This window comes from Chiloscyllium plagiosum, chromosome 5, assembly GCF_004010195.1.
Source record: "Chiloscyllium plagiosum isolate BGI_BamShark_2017 chromosome 5, ASM401019v2, whole genome shotgun sequence".
Classification (NCBI taxonomy): domain Eukaryota; kingdom Metazoa; phylum Chordata; class Chondrichthyes; order Orectolobiformes; family Hemiscylliidae; genus Chiloscyllium; species Chiloscyllium plagiosum.
The window spans coordinates 48,259,300-48,282,402 of NC_057714.1; the positions used below are offsets into that span (position 1 = coordinate 48,259,300).

Below are 23,103 nucleotides of genomic sequence, written 5' to 3' on the forward strand. Positions count from 1 at the left end.
AGATTTGTTTCAGTTTATAAAATAATGAGGTGTCTAGATAGGGTTAATGGTAGGTGTCTTTTCCCTCGGGTGGTTTTTCAAGTCTAGGGGGCATATTTTTAAGGTGAGAGGAAATTTAAAAAAAGAAATGAGGGACAAATCTTTTGCAGAGGGTGGTTCACAAGTGAAATGAACTTGCTGAGGAACTGATGGATATGGGCACGGTTACAATATTTAAAACACACTTGGGTAAGAACATGAATAGGAAAGGTTTAGAGGGATATGGGCCAGGAGCAGGCAGGTGGGTCTATCTCCTTACATATTTGCTTCACACTGGCTATTGGAGGGGGTTGGGGGGGAATCGTACGATCCCAATAAGGTGATCATCCTTTCTTTGTTATTTCCATCCAAGTAACTTTACTGATGTTCTCCCGTAATGTTAACCTGATCCAAAAATGACACACTCTCTTGTCCCCTTTTGTATCCTTTCTATAGCATCTATACCCGGAACATGAAGCTGACAGTCCTGCCCTTCCTTGACCCACATTTCTGTAATAACTAGGATATCCCAGTCCCAGTTTCCAACCATGCCCTGAGCTCCTCTGTCTTACCTGTCAGACCTTTTGCATTGAAATAAACAATGTTAGTCCTACATACACACACAGGCAGACACACGTGCGCATACAAACCTGAGACACACCTAGTTTAAAGCCTTACTAATCCAATTATTAGAATGTTGTTGGCCACGCCACTTTAGAAAGCATCTCATGACCTCTTATGGGATAGTCAGATATACTAAGGTGATGCTGTGGACGTGACACTTTAGTTATGAGGAGCTATTCCAAAAATTTGGTATTGTACATTGACCAAGCATTTCTGAGGACATTATTGTAGCCTAAATAGGAAATGCTTGTGACACATTTTGAAGGAATTGCCTGAGATGTTGAAAATTCCTCTACACCTGAAACCATCTGAAAGTCTCCATTTATTATCAAACAAATAGGTTTGGTAGTATGACCGAGTGGTCTAAAGTGCTGGAGTCAAGTTCCAGTCTCAGCTGAGGTGTGGGTTCGAATCCCACCGCTGTCAGTGATCCAATCGATTTGGCAGCCCATCCCTTTGCTGCTTTGGATTTGGGATGGCACGGTGGCTCAGTGGTTAGCACTGCTGCCTCACAGCGCCAGGGATCCAAGTTCAATTCTAGCCTTGGACGACCATCTGTGTGGAGTTTGCACATTCTCCCAGTGTCTGCGTGGGTTTCCTCCCACGGTCCAAGATGTGCAGGTCAGGTGAATAGACCATTCTAAATTGCCTGTAGTGATAGGTGCATTATTCAGTGGGAAATGGGTCTGGATGGATCACTCTTCGGAGGGTCAGTGTGGACTTGTTGGGCTGAAGGGCTTGTTTCTATGCTGTAGGGAATCTAATCTCATCTAATTCGGAGGATTCTGATTCTGTTTTGGTTGGGACGGGGGAGCAAACCCCAACACTAAGAGTGAGCCCTGAAGCAACATCAGCAAGGTAGGCCCAGTGGCAAAAAAAGGCACCTGAAGATCAGCACCTTCATTGTTGGCTGAGTCTGGCGGTGGCAGGAGGGCACAACAGCAACATTGACTGCGTTGCTACTCTTTTGATGTTAGTGTACACGCTGGCAAAGGTAAATCATCACAGTGGTGAAAGATGGCCCCTGAGGATCGACAACTTTGATGTTGGTTGAGTCTGGCGAGGGGGCGGTGTTTCTAAGTTGGCTGAGAACTCATATGGAAATGGAGTTCTCTTTAAGCTGCATCTTTCATTTTCTGTTATTCTTAAACTATCAAAATGGTGTCAGATTATATCTTGAATGAAAACTTTTCACTTTGTGTGTTTCTGTAAAATATGCAAGACACTAAATCATTCATTCAAATTAAGTAAATCGTTACTCTGAAGAAGTGTGTCTGTTAAATACAGTCTAACTCTTGAGTAACTATTCAACTGGCCCTATATAGAGGAACCTCGATTATCCGAATGAGATGGGCAGGCACTATTTTGTTCGAATAATTGATTTATCCGGTTAATTGATTTAATGGCTTTCCTTTGGGACTCAGTTTTCTGAAGTTTCCTTTTTCCTCACTTTGCCTGCCTTGCTCCTTCTTTTTATCAGTGTTTTGTTTCTGAGCAGACACACACTTGTGTGTAAGGGACCTGCAGTATTGCTGAATCCTCCTGCATTACCCACCACCCAGTTCAATGGGCTTGGCACAGCGAGCACTTGCTAAGTCTGCTCCCCATTCATGAGATCTAGGCAGCAGCAGCACTGTACGTGAGCCCCCACTCCCCCATTTGCCCCATTCCGTCCCCACCCCCAGTCCTGACCCTGTTTCCGGGGCAGTCGGACTGGACACCACCAGTAAGACTGCTACTGCCTTTGAGAGGTTAGTCTCAAAATAGTGTGCGTGCACAGCTGCATGCACAACCTTTTACTGCAACTTTTTGACAAGTTCCACAATGGTGGAGAGATTATCTGGGGAAGGGGGGTTTAGGCTACACCCCCTGTGTAGAACTCCAAGGAAAGTGTGGGGAGAGAAAGAGAGGAAGAAGGCGGGTGGTCAGTCAGTCATTTGGAGACGGTTCCTGGGCTCTCATCGATATCCAGGACTGTTCTCGACAGCATTTCAGTAAGCCGAGTTCACTTTTAATCATTGTAAACGAAAGACGCAATCAGTGTTGAAACACCTCTTTGATGTAATGTTTCTATCGGGATCTTGAGATCATCTTCGGATAATCTGAATTTCAGATAATTGATATTCGGATAATCGAGGTTCCTCTGTACTTGCCTTTCACATCCCTAAGTACACCTCCGCATGATATTTAGACCCCCACACTCTGACATAATATTCCCCCACTCACCCCTTAGGACCAGTCAAAATGATTGCATGATTGTGTACCTTTAAATTTCAAAGTAGAGCTGCAACTGCTTTGCTTTGTAAAGGGGCTGTAGTTTGCTTTCTCCTCCTTTCCCACCACACAACTGTTCTGCTGTTGGAAAGAACTGTCAGGGTGGCAGTATGGCTCCACATTTCTGAAGGAGTCCTGATGAAAATCGCCTGGGAGAAGGATTGAGCTTTCCTCTTTTGCAAAAAAGGGCAAAATGGCAATGTGAAAGATTGATTTTTCTTGGAAAATATGGTCTATTCCAAACCTGAATAGTAAGGGAATTGATAGAGGTGAAACAAATTAACAAAAAGTGCTGAGATGAATCAGGAAAATATAGTTTCTGTTGGGTGAATTGAGAGCGAGGGGCCATAAATTTTACTTTGAATGAAAACATGTCTCCTAACTGCTTCATTCTTTTCATAGAGTGTTGTCATGTGAAATTATCTACCAGTAGCTCATGGGAATAGAGTTTATAATTACTTTTTAAAGCAAGGTAGATAATGCTTGGAGAAGAAAAGAATTAAAAGGGCAAAGGGAGGGGAATGGAAGGAAGTGCATAACTCATATGGGCAGTGGGATGAAAAGCCTCTTTCCATACAGTAAAATATGAATTTGTGAAAAGGAGAAGTGTCATTGGAGTAAAGTAATTCATACTTCTGAGCCAGTTGCATTAAATGCTGGGGTTACTTGGATCTCTCTTTTTAGTGTTTCTCAAAGCCAAGGGACCATGTTGACATTAGTTTATAATTCTCTGATATATGCAGAATCAAAACCATATAGAATTCAATTAACTAAATGTGACTTTTTGAGCAATAGTCTATTTCAAGTTATATTCAGTACTTGCCTATGAGTATATTCGGTTTGCATTTGCATTACATCTAGGCAAATACATCAAAATGAGTTGAAGACAGCGGAAGATGTCAATTTCATTTGCGAACTGCAATATGAACCCATTCATTTGCCAGTACTTTTGTTCCACTAAATCATGACATTCTATGACTACTTGTGATGAAGGAGAGATGGATTACATACTGGCTTTGCAATGGATAATTCTGGTTTAGAATACAGAGTGGGTACTGAATAATTTTGCAACAGTGAAACTAATGTGAGTGATGTCTATCCTGATTGTTCTATTTCCCTTTTTTAGGAGTGTTGCTAAACCAGAGAGATATAGTGGTGACAACGTAATTTACAAACCACTTGGGGTAGGTTCAAAGACCCTCTTGACAGTAATTGCTCAAATCACTTTGCCTGCTGTTTGCTATTTAAAATTTGTAACTAGTTTTTCTTAATAGTTGAGCAGTTATTCAGTAGCATTTACTCTGATAATATTGTGAAACTATTGAATGGTTCAACATTTTATTTGGTTCTGACTTTACGTGTGTATACTTTACTCTATTCCTTAGGAAAATAGTCCTGACATGGTGTATTTGGGTTCATTAACAAACTTTGACCTCACATTTGCCTGGACCCAAGATAAGTGCGTTCCACTGGTTAGAGAAATTACTTTTGAAAATGGTGAGGTAAGCATTAATTTAATCCATATTCATTGCAAATAAAAAGGTCTATACTAATACTGTGAAAATTGCTGAACTTATAGCAATCAGCAATTCTGAATCTTTCCCCTTCAATATTGCAGTGAGGGCAAAACATCCACTTATAACACTAAAAAATATTGTCACTTCGTCGGACAGCTGATTGAAAATTGAAAAAGAAACAATCTTGATCTTCTGACTTACCTTGTTCACCTAATTGAACAGAGGTTTAAGTGAATAATGTTCACATATGTGCTGCAACATCATAGGAGTCTAGCCTGTGTTGACTTGTATTTTCATCCTGTTCCTTTTACAGTCCCATTTTCATATTAAAATTATTTCTATCTTCTATTATTCAGTGTTTTTTTTTGATCAAAACAAAACCTATACAAATGAAAGGGCCAATATTTTGTTGTGCAAGAAACTCTTTCAGGTCAGCCTCAGAAGAAAAAAAAGTTGGCTTCAGCTTTTTTTAGATTAGATTAGATTACAGTGTGGAAACAGGCCCTTCGGCCCAACAAGTCCACACCGACCCGCCAAAGCGTAACCCACCCATACCCCTACATTTACCCCTTACCTAGCACTATGGGCAATTTAGCATGTCCAATTCACCTGACCTGCACATCTTTGGACTGTGGGAGGAAACCGGAGCACCCGGAGGAAACCCACGCAGACACGGGGAGAACGTGCAAACTCCACACACAGTCCCCTGAGGCGGGAATTGAACCCGGGTCTCTGGCGCTGTGAGGCAGCAGTGCTAACCACTGTGCCACCGTGCCGCTTTGTTTGTGCCTGAATCAGCTGATGTGGACTGAAGTGAAGAGTTTCTTCCATCCATGCCTTTGAAGAGAGCTTGGATGTCTGAATAACTGAAGTTATATATTTTTCTTTGGGTGGTAGCCCACTGGTTCCAGATGATCTTGGTTCAGTCATACTTCTGTGCAAGTATAATGCAAATCTTGCAAAGATATGTAGTGAAGTTATTGAAGTGTTTACTACTGTTCCTATCATACCTGTTGGTCAGTTAGCCTGTTTCTTAAGATCTATGGCTGAAATGCATCCTAAAAGGCCATATGCAAGCCTTCAAATAGTTAAACATTTTACCCCAGTAATTGCACCAGAGCAGACTAGGTAAACCTGTAAATAACTCCCTCTGCAGGTCGAATAATTTTTATTTTCCACAAGGAACAGTAATATGTAACTCATTTTTCAGGAAAGGCTGCTGAGTAGACTACATTCACAACCAGTTTCTGATCTAAATAAGTGATTTGGTAATAAAAGGTCAAAAGCATTTTTGCTGGTGTGCACATCTCTGAAGGAAGAAGAATAGTAGAGATAGAAAAGGTAGCACTGAATTTTCAGAATGAATTAAATCAGCTATAGAATTGGGAAGAAAAATGTGAAATGAATGGTAACACCAGAGTAAAGTATTGTAAATTGTTAAACACGCAGCTTATTCATATGTTAGATTAACAAAGGAAGAATTCAAAATTGACTTGGGTATAGTAATTGGCTCGGTTGACTAGGCAACATGGCAAGATTTATTTTTCCAAACAGTGATAGAATGTATAGACAGAACAGTGAAGATTTAGAAGTTTTGCAATGGTCAGGCCACACTTGGATTACTGAGCTAAGTACTGGAGAAGTAACTATTTAGAGAATGTAAAGAAAAGCAGCATGAAAAAGCATAAGAATAATCTTAAATTTTAAAAAGTAAATTTTAAAAATTGATATTACAAGCAACCTCCTTACTATGATAAAAATTTTGAATAATTTATTATACATGGTAACAATGATTCTAAAATTAGGACAGCTCTAGTACCAAATGAAGGGGCTGTGGCCCAGTGTCCATTATCACATTGGATTTACACTGTAAAGACTTAACAGTCAGAAACAAAATAACTTCCCTAAATCATGTTGAAAACTGGTCATTGCAAAATAGGTTATTTAAAACTTTTGATGCAATTATACTTTTCAGGAGTTAACTGAAGAGGGCCTGCCATTTCTTATACTATTCCACTTGAAAGAAGACACTGCAAGCTTAGAAAAATTTCAGCATGAAACTGCACGACAGTTGATCAGTGAAAAAGGTATTTGTTTTTAATCAGTTGTCTTAATATATAATAGTAAGCCATTTAATCCATAAAGTGTATTTTTAAATAGCATTTTCATGTTCTTGGGTATCTCAAAGCACATTGACAATACTTTGGATGTAGGTTTGCTCGCTGAGCTGGAAGGTTCATTTCCAGACGTTTCATTACCCTACTGGGTAACATCTTCAGTGGGCCTCAGACGAAACAATGCAGAAAATTCCTGCTTTCTATTTATATGTTTGGGTTTCTTTGGTATTTTGTAAAAGAAAACCATGCAAGGACTGTAACAAACACTACATTGGACAAACAGGCAGAAAACTAGCCACCAGGATACATGAACACCAACTAGCCACAAAACGACATGACCCTCTCTCACGAGTGTCCTCACATACAGATGAGGAAGGACACCACTTTGATTGGGACAACACATCAATCCTAGGACAAGCCAAACAAAGACATGCACGAGAATTCCTAGAAGCATGGCATTACAACCGGAACTCTATCAACAAACACATCAAGTTAGACCCCATCTACCATCCCCTGAGAAAAGGAACAGGAAGTGACTTCACAACAGGAAATAACTGCCACAGGAAATGACCTCACCAACCCAAAGAAACCCAAACATATAAATAGAAAGCAGGAATTTTCTGCATTGTTTCGTCTGAGGCCCACTGAAGATGTTACTCAGTAGGGTAACGAAACATCTGGAAATGAACCTTCCAGCTCAGCGAGCAAACCTACATCCAAAACCTCAACCAGAGCTACAAATCTTCTCAAAATTCACTTTGACTGTACTTCCAAAAGGACATCGTTGCAATGTTGTAATGTATGGAAAAAGTACAGCAGGTTTGCACATAGTAAGGTTCCACCATACGTAGTCAGGTTTCTTCATCCTGGAGTGTGAAGAAAACCCAGGGTTTCTTTTCACTATCAACTGTAAACTCTTCACTATTTCTATGCTTATCAAGTGTGAGGAGCTGATGTAATTTGTCACTGCTTCTACATGTCCATAAGCTGCCATCTTTTCCATTAGCAATAAATGCACACTTTTCTCTTGCCCCCTCATATCATTTCCAATTATATTTTGTAGAGACCCACTTGTTGCTGTTTTAACCTTAACTCCTGTTGAATTGCACATTACCCAGCTTTCTCCTTATCTCTCAATCTCATCAACAACACCTTGCTCTTCAAGTTGCTGCGCTCACCCTTCTGTCTTTGCAGGCTGAAGCTTTACCTCTAATTTCTCTTTGCACTCAGATGCTCAAAAGTGTTGCTTCCCAAATCCAAGCCCATCTTTCATGTAACATTACGTTTGAAACTTGCTGGTCCAGCTTTCATCCTGTCACAGCATTAAGACAACCTTAAGTGGTGACCATGGTGCATTATCCTTCCTTAACTTCTCTGCAGCCATTGTTATGAACTAAACTAGTAGTCTCCACTATCTTTCCTCCATTGTTAAACTGAATAAAATTGCCCTCACTTGATTTTGCTGTTGCAGTAATATCATGAGACACTTCATAGTAAAGTTAATCAAATATGATTTGATGTTGAGTCATATAAAAATTTTGGGACAGCTGACCAAAGACGACTACAGCCATCACCATTGTTAACAGCTAACCTGAGAATGCAACTTTTTAATAAAAAGGTTTTGTGATTTACACATGAAAGAAGTGAAACTGTCATGGTATTCTAACTGATGAAAGGCTTAACAGACAATCAATTTTTCAATGTATAATTTCAGTTACATCACACTGTAAATTTTTGCTATACATTCTGTGTTAGGTTTGAGCCCTCCACTACCACCTGATGAAGGAGCGACGCTCTGAAAGCTAGTGTGCTTCCAATTAAACCTGTTGGACTATAACCTGGTGTTGTGTAATTTTTAACTTTGTACACCCCAGTCCAACACCAGCATCTCCAAATCATACTTCAGACTAGGTTTTAAGGAACATCTTAAAGGAGAAAGGAGTAATAAAAAGATTTTGGAAATGAATTTCAGAGCTTGGGAATTTAGCAGTTGTGCCTTTTGAGTGCCAGTTGTCAAGACCATTAGTAATATGCACAAGGCCAGAATTGGAATAGAGAGGACCAAGGATTGGAGGCGGTTACGGAGATAGACGACAAGAGATTTGAGCATAAGGGTGCTAACTTTAAAAACAAGGACCAAGGAGGAATGTAGGTTAGACAGCACAATGATTGACAGGTGAATTGTACTTAGAGTTCAGGCACCAGCAGCAGAGTTTTGGATAACGTCAAAATTGTAGAACATGCAAAACTTGGGGAGACTGTTCAGGGGTTCATTGTAATAGTTACTAAAGCATGGATGAGGGTTTTAGCAGTAAATTAATTAAGGCTTAGACAGAGGTGGATATTATTCAGGACTGCAAATGTTCAGATTTATCATGATCAGATAAAACACCAAGTTTATAAATGGTCTCAGACAATAGCCTAGGAGAAGGCTGATGTCTGTGACTAGGAAGTGGAATTTGTGGTTTTGGCTTTCCCAGTGTTTAGTTGCAGGAAATTGCTGTTCAATCAGAACTGCTGTTAGACAAGTGGTGTGATAACAGAGGCAATGGACAGATGGGAGAGGTGGTGGTTAGATCATACTTGTGTATGTGGAGACTGATGTGTTTTCGGCTGATGGCCAGTGTAGGAGCTGGATAAGAAGACATTGCAAGTGTAGCTATGACCAGAAAGTTAGGAATGGAAACAGGCCATGCTCTTCTACCCAGCTGGACAGTGAAGAGGAGGCATTGAAGGAGGGCTTGTTCAATCAGAGCCACAACATTTCTAGCAATTACTACTTTCCTTATACTATCTGATTTCCCCTAAAATGTTCTGCTTGGCTCCCTCTTTCATTTTGTATATTGTCCTTCAGCAGTATGAATCAGTTATTTCAGGCCTCCTTCTATATGTACAGTCATAAAATCAATCTATATCTCTCCACTACTTCTCAACTCTTCCAGTGAAGTCCAATTGCTTATGATGTCCAATCTTTAATCAAATTTTCCTCTAATGTGAAGTCTGAGACTATTGTCTTTGGTCCTCATTTAAAGGTCCAGTGACCTGTCACTGTTTCTGTCCCCGTCCTAGGGATTGTCTTGTGCTGAACTGAAGTTCTGAATCTCAAGATCCAATTCAACTTGAGTTGAATTTCCAAGCCAGCACAACAAATCACAGAAAACAGCTACTTTGCCTCTGCTTTAACCAATATACAGTTGAAATATTTGTTCATTCCTGCATCGCCGTTTAATTGTTTCAATGCTGTCTTGACCAGCCTCCCACCTACTCTCCACTAACTTTAGAACATCCAACCCTGTATAGTAATCCTCTTCACCTGCCACCAATGTGCCTGCTAAGCAGCACGAGACCACAAATGGTCTGGACGATACCGCACAGGCTTTGTTCTGTAATTGTGCAAAACAATTTAAAGGTACTACAAACAAATCCATGTCCTTGCATTTAAATGTTGCCTTGGCTTTTACCAATCTTATCTCTGAATTCCTGTCACCTCCCAATTCTGGATCCTGCTTTTTGGGCGATCTTCAATCTTGAGCTTTCTATGTTCTTCAATCTAGAATTCCTTCTCTTAAAAGCCTGACATCTATTTCTTCTTAAGATCTTCATTGTGACCCACTTATGAAGCTTTTGGTCACCCACCTAATAAGTCTGATTATGGGCAATGACCATTCTTGTTTGATTGCATCTGTGAATCATGGTTACTTTTCTCTGTCAGGCAGTATTAATACAAGTTATTGGAAAATGGCTTTGCTGTGTTGTGACATATAATTAATAAACACAAATGCTTGACTTTTCCATTTCTCCACACCCCTGTCCAATCTTTCATATGGGAAGTGTCAAAAAAATTCAAAATATTGGCTTTGGAAACACAGACTCATTTATTCAACAAATGCAAGTCTACTCTTGAAAATAGAGTCACTGTCATTTTATGTTCCAGCTGTCAACATTATCCAGATTTTTAAGCATTAAAGCTATCTTCACAAATTGGTGGCTTTGAGAGATTTTTGTCCAATGTACTTGGTACCTGGGGTTTAGAAACAACACTTGAAAAATGTCAAGTCTGTAACACCATATTCATTAAAAATATTTTAATACAGTTCATTATTACACACTATTTTATATTGTTAATTTTATCTATTATATATGCTCGCATTGACCTTCAGCAATGCAATTACAAGATTGTTTTATGTATAGTATGTATATCTGGAAGATTTAATATTTTGTTAAACTTTGCGTTAGTTATGAACAGTGAAGTTAATACTTGTCATAAATAGTGAAGACCAGCTAGCCTCTGTGACTGCAACAATACAGATCTGCTTGGTAGGTGTGGTGCAATGTTAGCCAAGTCACAGCTAATTGTGTTGTCTCTTTTATAACTTTTGATTCAATTATGACTTTAATTCATATAGTTGCACAAAGCCACATTGACTACATAAACATGTTTCAAGATGAAACACACTTCCTCACGGAGTTAACTGCCACCATCTTGTTTTTTTGACGAAACACTCAGCATCTTTTTCCTTATGTTATTGTGATTCATCCTGCTATAGTTTAATGTTACTTTAATATTGTAGTTCATTTGAAAATTATGTTATGATAAAATTGATTATCATGATAATGTTCAGTCTTAGCAGCATGACCCTTCAAAAATCTTGAATGCAAAAGTTAACTATAATATCGAAAGGAGTTTGGTTTTAAATATTAAACAAAAAACCAAAAGAACTGCGGATGCTGGAAATCCGAAACAAAACCTGAAATTGCTGGAGAAACTCAGGAAGCTCTGACAAAGGGTCACTTGGCCCAAAGCGTTACCTCTGATTTCTCTCCAGTGTTTATTAATTTTTTATAGGAAAACTAGAAATTGTTTTCTTAGTAATTAATATTGTAGGTTATTTGATTACATGTCACAACACAGCAAAGCCATTTTCCAATAACTTGTATTAATACTGCCTGACAGAGAAAAGTAACCATGATTCACAGATGCAATCTGTGCTCCGGGTGCTCCGGTTTCCTCCCACAGTCCAAAGATGTGCAGGCCAGGTGAATTGGCCATGCTAAATTGCCCGTAGTGTTAGGTAAGGGGTAAATGTAGGGGCATGGGTGGGTTGCGCTTCGGCGGGTCGGTGTGGACTTGTTGGGCCGAAGGGCCTGTTTCCACAGTGTAATGTAATCTAATCTAATCTAATCAATCGAACAAGAATGGTCATTGCCCATAATCAGAACCGTGCTGAGTTTTAAATTTTGTAATTTTACCAGCCTCCTCCACTTCCTCTAGCAGCTCATTTCATACATGCACCACCCACTGCATGAAAAAGTCACCCCTTAGGCCCCTTTCAAATTTTTCCCCTAAACCTATACCCTCTAGTTCTAGATTTCCCCCACCCTAAGGAAAAGTCCTGACTATTTACCCTATGAATATCCCTCTGATTTTATAAACCTCTATAAGGTCACCCCATGGCCTCTGATGCTACAAGGAAAACAGCCCCCATTATTTGATGAGAGATTATTGGAAGACATGCTAGAAGTATTTTTGCAGGGATAAAGAAGCAGTAAATACATATATGGTTGAAGGATCAGTAACAAGTGGGCATATACAACAAATAGAACAAGACACTTTGCAAACATTTTATGAAAATGGAATGTGTAATTTAGTGGTGTATAAATGTAAACTTGTGTAAGGAGGTTTATATAAACATAAATAGGTATAATTACTATAAGTGTGTCTCTATTTAAATATGTGTTTCCTAAAAAAACATTTATTGATTTGAAAGCTGTGACATATTAATACAAAATCTCTAAATGTTTGAAAATTCCCATTTGGGAGGGATTGAAGAAGAAAGAAGTAATGTCCTTTCTCATTTTTACATATAAGCAATGTCAGTCTGTTGTTATACTGCATTCAGGTCAAAGAACTCTTGGTATTTATGTGACAGTGTTAACACATGAATAAATTATGTAGGTACTATAAACTTCCTGCACGCTGACTGTGACAAGTTCCGTCATCCTCTTCTGCATATACACAAGACACCAGCAGATTGCCCAGTTATTGCTATTGACAGCTTTCGGCATATGTATCTCTTCCCAAACTTTAAAGACTTGGAGTAAGTATAGTTTTCTTATTTATTTAATATTCTCTAAATACAAACTATTAAAGATACTAAATCATTTGTGCTCTAGTCTCCACAGAAACTAGTGTTTTAGCCTAAATTAATTGCCCAAATCTTGTTAATGACCACAACCCACCTTTTTATATTAGGTAAGTGGACTGCGCAAAATTTATCAAGTTTCCTGTTTCCACTAAAATACCTTGTCATTTTTTAAACTTAAAAAAGTGAACAATATTTTGACATAAGAAATATATCTACAGACTTGAGTTTCACTGGTGTGGGGAAACAAGACACTGTCAGCATCCACTTGTATTTAAAACTGTAAAGTGAAATTTCCCCACATGCAAAATATATTGTTTGAAATAAAGCTTGTGGGTGCAAGCCAATGTTTGATTCAGTTTTTTTTAAACTGATGTATTGCATTGATAGTCTTAATTAGAATTTATACCTCCTCTATTGATTATGCATTGGAACAATTGATAACAAATGTCTTCTGTCTAAACTTTTAGCAATGTCTATCAAAATTATATTCTAGTGCTCCCTTCAATAAAGTGAAAAAAATGTTTGAGGTACAAAGGAGGTGGTTTCCAGGTAGAGCACACATGTTATTACATGATTCCAGGTCATTCAAATGATTGGATTAGGGAAGTTTCTTAATCCAAATCTCCGTACACTGACTTCTAATGGAAAGGGGATTTGTTCATTGTCCTTTGACCTTTGTCTTAGTGATTTGTATAAAACTTGCGCATACCTGGAGATCCATCTGCACGTAGCTATTACCTTCATGAAATTAACTTCCCAAATTGTTAGCACATGGGATGTTTTGACACATGACCACATATCTGTACCATTAACAGATGCTTTTCAGAATCATGAATCAGAACAAACAAATGTAAAAAATTTTTTTGGTATGCATTGGCAGAACAATTTCTTTGTATAACCATAGATGCTGTTAAGCTTATACTTTAAAGAAATAACTGCACCAAGATATTTAATTTAAAAAAAACTTTGCAATTTGATTTGATGTTTAACTTGTTTATAAGTTATCTGTAGCTTTCTCGGGGATCCAGTCTATAAGATGCAATATATTCTTCAGAGCTCTTGAGACCAACTAACAGCAGTTCCCATGATTGCAGCAAATTTGACATTTTATAGATAAAATTGATTGCTGCATTTTAGCACTTTGCAGTAGGTGACAACAGATGATCTAAGATGAAATTTAAATTGATCTTTCCTCAGCATTCTTGTCTGCTATATATGCAATTACTTTGCTCTATAGGTCCTTTTGAAAGCTGTCTATCAATACCAACTACCTGACTGTTGCTTGTATTTGTAAACTCTTTGTTTGACACCTGCTGTTGGCTGCTTTTTGGCTGCTATACAGAAAAGCTGTTGCAGGGCTATGCACTGTGGGAGTTATTGAGGGGCAGCAATAGGCTGTCATTGCTGTAATGCCCTAAGGGGATAGAAGAATCCCAGAATCCAACAGAGTATAAACTGGCACTTCGTCTTCTGCCTCTTTTCAATTAAATAGCCCCTGACTAACTCAAAAATGAATCAATTGGGATTGACTTTTTAAGTGGCTTGTTTTTATTTCCTGTTTCATGCTCTGTCTACTTTGCCCAGCTAGTTGACGGTTTTATTTTAATTTCAGTACTCCAGGTGCACTGAAACAATTTGTATTAGATCTACACTCTGGCAAATTACATAGGGAGTTCCACCATGGCCCAGATCCCACTGATGATGCTCCTGGCCAGGTAAGATACGTGTGTTGTGAATTTTGATTATTAAGATAAAGTAAAAGATTCCCTTGCAGTGATAGAAATTGAAAGTAATAGTTGTCATGAAGTGTTATAAATATTTAATCTCAAGCATAATCAGTTTCCAAATGTCTTAGTTCTAATTCCTCTAACCATGACTCATTTCATGATATCTGGTCTGTACAGTACAGCCTATACTGTATGTTAAATTTTAAGCAGGAATCCTAAACATTTTAATTAATTGCAGTTTTAGTCTCATGGTATTTGTAATTTGGTTTAATGCATAATGAATGGAAATAATCACAATGTGGAATCTCAGTCCTGTGTTGAGCGGTAGGATGCCATAAATCCAGACTGAAAATCAAGTCTGGCTATGTATTAAATCTATTGTTGACATTTAAATTTAAAAATCCACGTGCACAATTTTATAATCTGCACTGATTTCTTGGATAGTTTCATTCAGCTTCGATTTCCCATTTAATTTTATTTTTAAGGGTCAGTATAACTAATGCTGAGCAATACATGGTGTCTGTAATGAGCAATTAAACTAATAATATCAAATCATGGTGTGTTACTGATTATATTCAAAGTTGATTACCAGGAAATCAAACAGATTAAATAGTCAAGAATGTCTTGGGGCAAATGGCTTCTGTGCTGAAAATACTATATATTATTTAATATTTGTAAATACTATATAAATGTAACAATTAATCATGCCATGAATTGACATTTAAAGATTTCCTTTTCATAAAGCATCTCCTCACACCTTATGTTTTAAGAGTTTCCCATATGGAATGTCACTAAGTGTTTTGAGTTTGGACAGCTGATGCATTAATATCTCCTATATTGGTAAAAAGTACAATAATCTTGTCTGCACCTGCAAGGCAGAGATATAAACTGATAATATTGAGAAATACTTGGATATAGTTTTAACCATTTCCATGAACCTCAAGGAAAAGGAATGCTATATTTCATTAAAAACCTATATAAGTAACAGTAAAATCTAAGTTTTAAAACTGTCATAACTTCCAATTTACTGTGGCTGTGGAAATCAAAAGAGACTGCATAAATAGAGTCCTCATCTTGGGAAACTCTACTAATCAACATTTGATTATTTGAACTTTATTTAGAAATTTCCACTTGATTAACATTTGTTATTTGGAAAGTCATATGTAATGAACAAGGGAAATTGAGAATGTAAATTCCACATTTTTAATCTTAAGATTTTTTTACCTCCAAATTAAGCACAAAGGCTTTATTTAATTACTGTTTACAGTTGGTGTCAATTTTCTTCATAGCATTAAATTAAAATATATACCAAAATTGAAACCCTGCTTTCATTCACTTCACCATAGAACGACGTAAGTCTCCTCAGTCCAATATAACTAAGCAAAGCAAACTATTGCAGGCCCCAAAGTAAGAACTTCATTATCAATAACATGTTCAAAGCATTTAATTTCTGGTTGCATTTTTCCTCAAAAAAACTTGCACCATTTTCATCAGGGAAATACTACTTACCATAAGCAGCTTTAAACACATGAAGAAAAAGAGCATTTGTACTGTATCTGGACTTCAAGGGTTTCCATTCCATTTCCCTTCACCTCCAAAAGGTCTCTTCTCATACTTGGCTACATTAATCTATCCTGCCTCCTTTAAATTCTTTATACTCCATCTATGTCAAACACTTTCCTTTCCTGCCATTGGTGAATTTAAACATAGGTTTCCTTGTCTGAGAGGCTAATAGAGGTAGGAGATCTCAAGATCGTTAAAAAGTATGTGTGTTGGCACTTTAAATGCCATAGTATTCCAGCTTTGTGCCAATTGCTGGAAAATGGGATTAGTACAAATAGGTCAGTGCAAACCCAAAAGGCAGAAGGGCTTTCTGTGCTGTACGAACCTCTATCCAAGTTTAACAATATACACATTGTCTAGGGAATCTATCAATGAGTTTCCCATTGAGTATCTTAAAATTCCATTCTCCCTTGTCCATCCAGTCAGTCACTTTTTGGAAAAAAGTCAAACTTCTGTTGAAGTTCCTACTTTATTTCTATTCACAAATTCATACTTTGTTTTTAATCCTAGCCGAGTGAAGCCGCAAGCAGCCCCCCAGAAAGTTCATTCCAGAAATTAGCTCCAAGTGAACACAGGTACACCATCCTCAAGAGAGAGAAAGATGAATTATAGATCTATGAAGGAACTGTACAAGACCAGAAATCAAAGAGCTTTGCCTGATGAGGTGCAGAAATACTAAGCCTATATTTTCATAAGTCTGTGTGTACAGTTTTTATTTTGGATAAAACAAAAAAAATTGTTTGACAAATTGTTTTTTTTTTTATTTTTCTTTGCTTCCCTGGCTTGTGAATATGTTGTTGTACTGTGGTCATTCAGTGTAGTGGATTTTAATAAAACTGTTAAATGTATAACTGTTGGAAAACACTGATCATTTGCAGATCCTAAATTTTTCTAATAAAAGGTAATCTCTTGTACTAGGATTTGGCAAGAGTATGCTGGCTGCATACTGTCCCATGAAACAAGCCTCATCTTTTGGTATTATTTCCACATCTTGTCGATGCATTTTTTTCTTTAAGAGGAAGGTGTTCATTTGTTCCTTGCTATGTGGGAGTGGCTTGAGGTGTTCATGTTTCACATTCCATGAGAATGTGTTGATCTCTTTCTTTTGAGGAAACAACAATAAAATAAGTGGCCTACCACGATTGATGAATAGATTTTGTTCAAGCTATGTTCATACAATTTACATTCCAAATAGTTTTTAAAACTATAAATATTTTAATAAAGCACTTAAAATATACAAAAAATTAACATTTAATGATTGTACATTTGTTATCAGTATTTACACTGATCATCTGTCATTAAAAATGAATAATCAGATTAAGATTCTGGTGGAGAAAATTCCTACAGTTTACAAATTGTATATAAAATTTGTTTTTCTTTAAGCTAAAGCGTGGAAAATGACTTAAGAGCTAGGTTTACATAATTTAACTAGATTTTTTTCCAGCTTGAGTCAGCTCGGGGCAGCTGGAAGAAAGTGAGAGTTCCTGGTCTATCGTCTGCTGCCGTTTCTTCAGTAACAATCTCCCACCTGTGAAGCCCAGTATCCCTCCACTGACTGCAGCTGCGACCCCCACAATTTTGAAGCCTGCCAGGAGGCCAATAGGCCCTCCCATCACACCACCAATGAGAGCACCTGCCACCGGCAGCATTGCAAGTTTATATTTAGCGGCCTGAAAAATCAATGAAAAATAGGTTTAACAAAGACACAAACTAGATTGTAAGTTACTGTGTGATTTCTTGCTGTCTTAAGAGCTGGTACCAATCCATCAGTGTAAAGTCTTTCTTTACTGCAGCTGTTCTCTGGATGATTACTATGTACAGAGTAGTGCTAGTTGGTTTCACTGCATGGGACCATCACAATACAGATTGATTTTATTTTTGACATGCAGTGTGTCACTTCTCCCTTATTTTCTTAATTGCTGTTTCCCTCAACATTAGAGAGGCCAGATCAATCAGTTGGGTTAATTCAGAGTATTGCTGGCAGGTAGAGTGCCATTGATTACTCAGCAGGCAAAGATCCCTACCTTGGCCAGATTCTTGGTTCCCTCTTCAACATTCTCAGCAGCAGTACTGACATGGTCTTCAATGCTGTCAATCTTCTCCTGTTGGGTCTAGATGTAAAGGAATTATGTGCTAGCTTTCCAGCTGGGAAGCAGCAGTCAACCAATACACACAATTATAATTCCTATAATCAGAGTTTGCAACATCTTTCATCTGCTAGTCAATAAATCTACAATTTCTTAAAAGTACCACCTTTCCTGCTAGACTGTTTAGATGGTTTGCCAAGTGTTTAAAAATTTATCAACATTCAATCTGTTCTTAAATGATCACAATCATGCCATTTTAACCCATTAGAGGGCACCAATTGTTTACACTTCCTTGATTCGCAAAAAGCCTTCACATTTTTTTAATGTCCTAATGGCTACAATCTAATCTGCTTCTATCAAATGGTCATACTTAGAGTTCCTTATCTCAGCTGTGCCACAGCTATATTTACAGAATGACTTTGGAAGGAAGAAAACTAGCATTTACAAAATAAATTTCAATAATTTAACTTTTCAATACAGTACACGAAAATTTGTTCAGAAACATTTTTGAAAAAGTCTGATTCTAGAATAGTATAGTCTTTCAAATTCATCATCACTCCCTAAGATTGTGACATATCTTGTGTGTAATGATAGATTACAATGACTGGTTCAAAAAGCAGAACATCCAATCTCTTTACTTGTAATTTATACATTACATGGTTGTAGCACCTTTCTAATCTTTTGAAACAAAATAGATAGGAGGGAGAGGAATTTTGGTAGCTCAATTAATCTCTTAAAAGGGAAGTAATTTCTAAATGATTAGAAATTACTTCTACATTAATTTATCTAGTGTTCTCATTGTGCTGTTTCGACAGTATTTTCTAATTCATGAAATCAGCAGTTTCACAAGAATGATTGTAATCAATGTAAAACTCAAAACAACTTCTGGCATCCAGACATTGTGTAGTTAAATGCAGTGATTGAATCAAACTTTTCTTCTAGAGAGTGAGTTACTATAGTCCTTACAGGCAGAAACATTCAAAGCTAAATCTTCCAGCCATTTCCTGAATCTTTGGTGACCAGGCACACAACTGAAGATTGTGTCAGGACCCTGTGGATGTCCTGGCATGCAGGTCTGAGGGGCAATTCCCTGCAAATGGATCAAACTCTGTATACTGAGCTGAATAATTTTAAACCTTGTCTAACATGTGGGTAACCTCAACTGATTTGCCACTTAATCATATCACCTGTTCATTAACATTCAAAGAGTGGATGTTTAAGCATGGTAGCCATGCACCATAAAAAGGTACATACGTTGTCTTTCCTTTCCTCCACTGTCTTTCTCTGCGATAGCTAGGATTAGATGATCTGGGCTTTACCACTTTGAGTTTGCAATAAATCTCTTGGATAAAAGGTGTATTCATTAATTATTGGTGAACAACAACTCAAGACTTGATCTTTTAGCTTCTACTTGAAAAGTCTTATTATGTTTCAATCTTTTTTTTGTTTCACAGTAAAATAATTGAGTTGAACAGCAGTCAATGGTTTTTACTTCATGGTTTGCTATAGGTGAGAATACCTGTGATTGGCTGCATAACCTGCTTAATTACACTAAAAGTAAGTAAAGTTACCATAGTCCCGGAGGACCATAGGACTGTTCTTTGGACAACTAACTGGACGTGGTTTAACCTGAGGGTCACCATATCTCAGGCAAGGCTGGATACTTCCCACAGCTAAAACTAAAGGAACGCTAACAGGAAAAGTTGGAATTCAGGTCAGAAATTGACACATATCTCTGGACAGGCACTACCACCTACATTTGCCATGGACCACGTAATCCCTAGAAATGAAAGGAAGGCTGCAGGTATTTTAAGTTCTTACAAAATAAGGTTTCCTTTATCTGCTATGATTTATGCTGAAAGGTAGACAGGACTGGCTGCAAAGAGATTTAAGTTCAGCGGAGATTTAAGTTCAGCCTTAATCATATAAAATTCTTAATCCTGACTGAAGAAATAGGACTAGTATTAGTATTACTAGGACTAGTATTAAAAGGCTACTTCTACTCTTTAAATCATACCTGAATGTAAGGAAGTGGGGGAGGGAGCTGTTTTATTAAAGAGATGATACAGTAGATTATACCCTTTGTCATCAAATATATTTTTTACATTGAGCCTGCCTCCTGTTCCTTTCGAGGGGGCTGTCATGCACAATTGTATTACTTTTTGAATATGTTGTTCAGTAATATGTCACTAATACTTTTCATCGCAAGTGATGTGGACTTTGAAAAAAGCCACAATATTCAAATGTATTTATTCGGAAGAGCATTGATTGGTCATTTATCCTGACATTTGGGACGTGTTTTGGGAAATCAGATAATACAGGAGAAACACTTTCCTGGGGTGACATATTTTTGCTGACTACTGTATTATCTGTGACCAGACAGCCAAGAGCCAAACAGCTAGGCCTGAAACCAGAATGGGCATCCTTTGCGCAGTGTCTTTCAGGAAAGGTCAAACACAAAACATCCATACAAGCCTAGGCTGCTCCTGGGAAACGAGGCTGGTTTGTGTATTGAAATATGGCGAGCAGACTCACTGGTGTCCTGGGTTCCTGCCAAATAAAACCTGGTTGAAGTGTCCAAAGCATAGACAACATCTCTCAAGGACTGCAGGATACACACTTCTAAAGGTTAAAATTTATAAAATATAACTTGTAATATTGTTTGGTTCTGGTACAAATCTAAAGGCTGTTGAGATTCAGGCTTATATGTCAGCACTGGACACAGCACTGCTGTACTAAGACATTAAAGAGATGATGCAGTAGATTATGCCCTTTGTCATCAAATATATTTTTTACACTGGTCCCACCTCCTGCTCCTTTTGAGGGGGCTGTCATGCACAATTGTATTACTACTTGAACGTGTTATTCAGTAATATGTCACTAAGCTTCCTTTAATAAATGCCTCTGCTTCCATCACAAGTGATGTTGGCTTTGAAAAAAGCAGCAATGTTCAACTGTATTTGTTTGGACGAACATTGATAGTAATTTATCCTGACATTTGGGACATGTTTTGGGGAATCATTTGAAAGGAAATTCCAGAATATTTATAAAACCAACTTCATGGTGGGAAATTTATAATATCTAGTCCCTATTTTTATATATGTTATTATCAGTATTTTTGAAGTAGACAAAAGAGATTCTTGCTGGTTAATCGCCAGAACCACAATGTTGCTGCATTAATTCTGTTGGCCATTTAAAAATTTATTTAGTCAAAACAGTATCAGTAGCCTTGTGCAATGCATAATTGTCTGCTTTTCCACACAACTATATAACATTAAAACCCATTATTTTTTGTCATTCTGCAGTAATGGACCACTGCTATTTGTATCCATATAACACAAATTTCCTCTTTCAATTAAGAATTTTTTGAGATATGGTCACAACTGACATAGCTCAGCACTATTGTGGATTTAATGTTACCATTTCCAATTCAAAGGAGAACAATCGCGTATTTCATATTTACTAGGTCCTTATTTTCTAAATTTGAAAAGTCAAATAACTGCAACATTTTGACTATCAAACCTTACAAATTGTGGATGAATTACAAATGAGCCAAAATAAATCAGTTTTGGAGTTTCCAAACTAGGCTGATAGAATTAGTACATGGAACCGATTGTAAAGATAATAATCACCTTTTGCAGGGAGGAGCAGGGGGTGTAATACATGAATTAAAAGCAGAAAAGGTAGAGTTACCATTCGGCAAATAGTGGAAGAAAATACAGAAGCAAGAGAGGAAATTACAATACAAAATTGTTTGAGAGTAGCAATTACAGATACACGCCTGGAGCAGTCATGATTGCACAGCTCACAAAGGCTGGCTCTGGTCCTGTTGTTATTAACTCTACGGATGTGTAGTCATGTTTAATTTTATACCAGAGTTATTATAACTGGTGTTAAGTGTAACATTTCCAGAACCAAATGGTCAACAATGATATTGCTTATGTGTTAGAATATCTTTTTTAGTTCACAGAAATTCAATTTGCTGTACTTAGCCACAAATTATTTTGCAGATCCAAAACATATGACATGAACTAAAGAAATAGATTTTCCTTCATTCAGTACATAGGTAATTGGAAGATAAATACTTACATGAAGTAACTGAGAAAATTCATTTACCAAGTTGCTAAGATCAATTAAATCCTGAAAAATAATTATGTAAATGAACATTACAAGCTACTCAAACATATCCCAGAAACAAAATCATTAAACATGAACATCTAGAAGTGCCTGCAGTAAACCTCACTATTAGTTTACATAATTTAACAGAACAACATAAATTAAACACCCTTATTATTTACTTAATCAGAGTACATGCACTATATAATATGCTACATATATTTTGAATTACTTAAAAATTAGAGCGTAAACCTGGATGACAACAAGATTAAAACTAATTTGCATTTGTGGTGCAAAGATATATCATCACTAATTATTATTTCACATTATTGTCTTGAAAGATTATGTCTTACTTCTTCCAACTTCTCCCAAGATTCAGCAGCATCTTGATCTTGTGGAATCTGTGGTAGTGGCACATTCAGCTGAACCAGATGTTGGGACAATGGTGAGCCAGAATCTGGGGAACTCATAATTGTTCCTACAGCAAAAATAGTTATTCAATGCAATGTCCAACTGTGCAGTCTTAAAAGTCTTAGATATGTAATTAGCTTCATCAACTCATTTTGCAGTTAACTCCTGGAAAGGGACAAAAATGTCACTGTTCCGAACAGTTTCGCATCAGAATAGGGTCATGTTATTTGTTCAGAATCCTGTAATTTATTTCATATGTAATTTAATTTAACTGCAATTTAACCTAAAAAATACACTGTGTAAAAAGATAATTTCTTGGCTGAATGATAATTTAGTTAGGGCAGGTCTGTCAACAAAGTGACAACTAATCTTCATTTAGAAACGTAAAGTCACATTGTATTCTTGTTAACTTCAATAAAACGGTAAGAGTTCCTCAAATTATCAGAAATGTTTAGTAATTTATATCTTCTTTCTGCTCCAAGGTTTTTGAGGCGCTGGGTGGG

The 23,103-nt window shown here is 37.3% G+C and overlaps 2 protein-coding genes across 4 annotated transcripts in view; one reads left to right on the forward strand and one right to left on the reverse strand.

The window, feature by feature from the left end:
• The window catches only part of erp44 (endoplasmic reticulum protein 44), a 99,628-nt gene extending 82,794 nt beyond the window's left edge, over positions 1–16,834 (forward strand). For both annotated transcript variants that reach the window (XM_043690040.1, XM_043690041.1), the window contains 6 exons: positions 4,043–4,100; positions 4,302–4,418; positions 6,409–6,520; positions 12,507–12,648; positions 14,309–14,411; positions 16,497–16,834. In XM_043690040.1, coding sequence (XP_043545975.1) covers positions 4,043–4,100; positions 4,302–4,418; positions 6,409–6,520; positions 12,507–12,648; positions 14,309–14,411; positions 16,497–16,598 — 634 coding nt within the window. In that variant the 3' untranslated portion in view covers positions 16,599–16,834. The remainder of the gene's footprint in view (positions 1–4,042; positions 4,101–4,301; positions 4,419–6,408; positions 6,521–12,506; positions 12,649–14,308; positions 14,412–16,496) is intronic.
• Positions 16,723–23,103, reverse strand: part of stx17 (syntaxin 17) — a 114,895-nt gene continuing 108,514 nt past the window's right edge. For both annotated transcript variants that reach the window (XM_043690043.1, XM_043690042.1), the window contains exons 5-8: positions 22,543–22,667; positions 22,163–22,213; positions 18,011–18,097; positions 16,723–17,656 (exon numbers count right to left, since the gene is read on the reverse strand). In XM_043690043.1, coding sequence (XP_043545978.1) covers positions 17,411–17,656; positions 18,011–18,097; positions 22,163–22,213; positions 22,543–22,667 — 509 coding nt within the window. In that variant the 3' untranslated portion in view covers positions 16,723–17,410. The remainder of the gene's footprint in view (positions 17,657–18,010; positions 18,098–22,162; positions 22,214–22,542; positions 22,668–23,103) is intronic.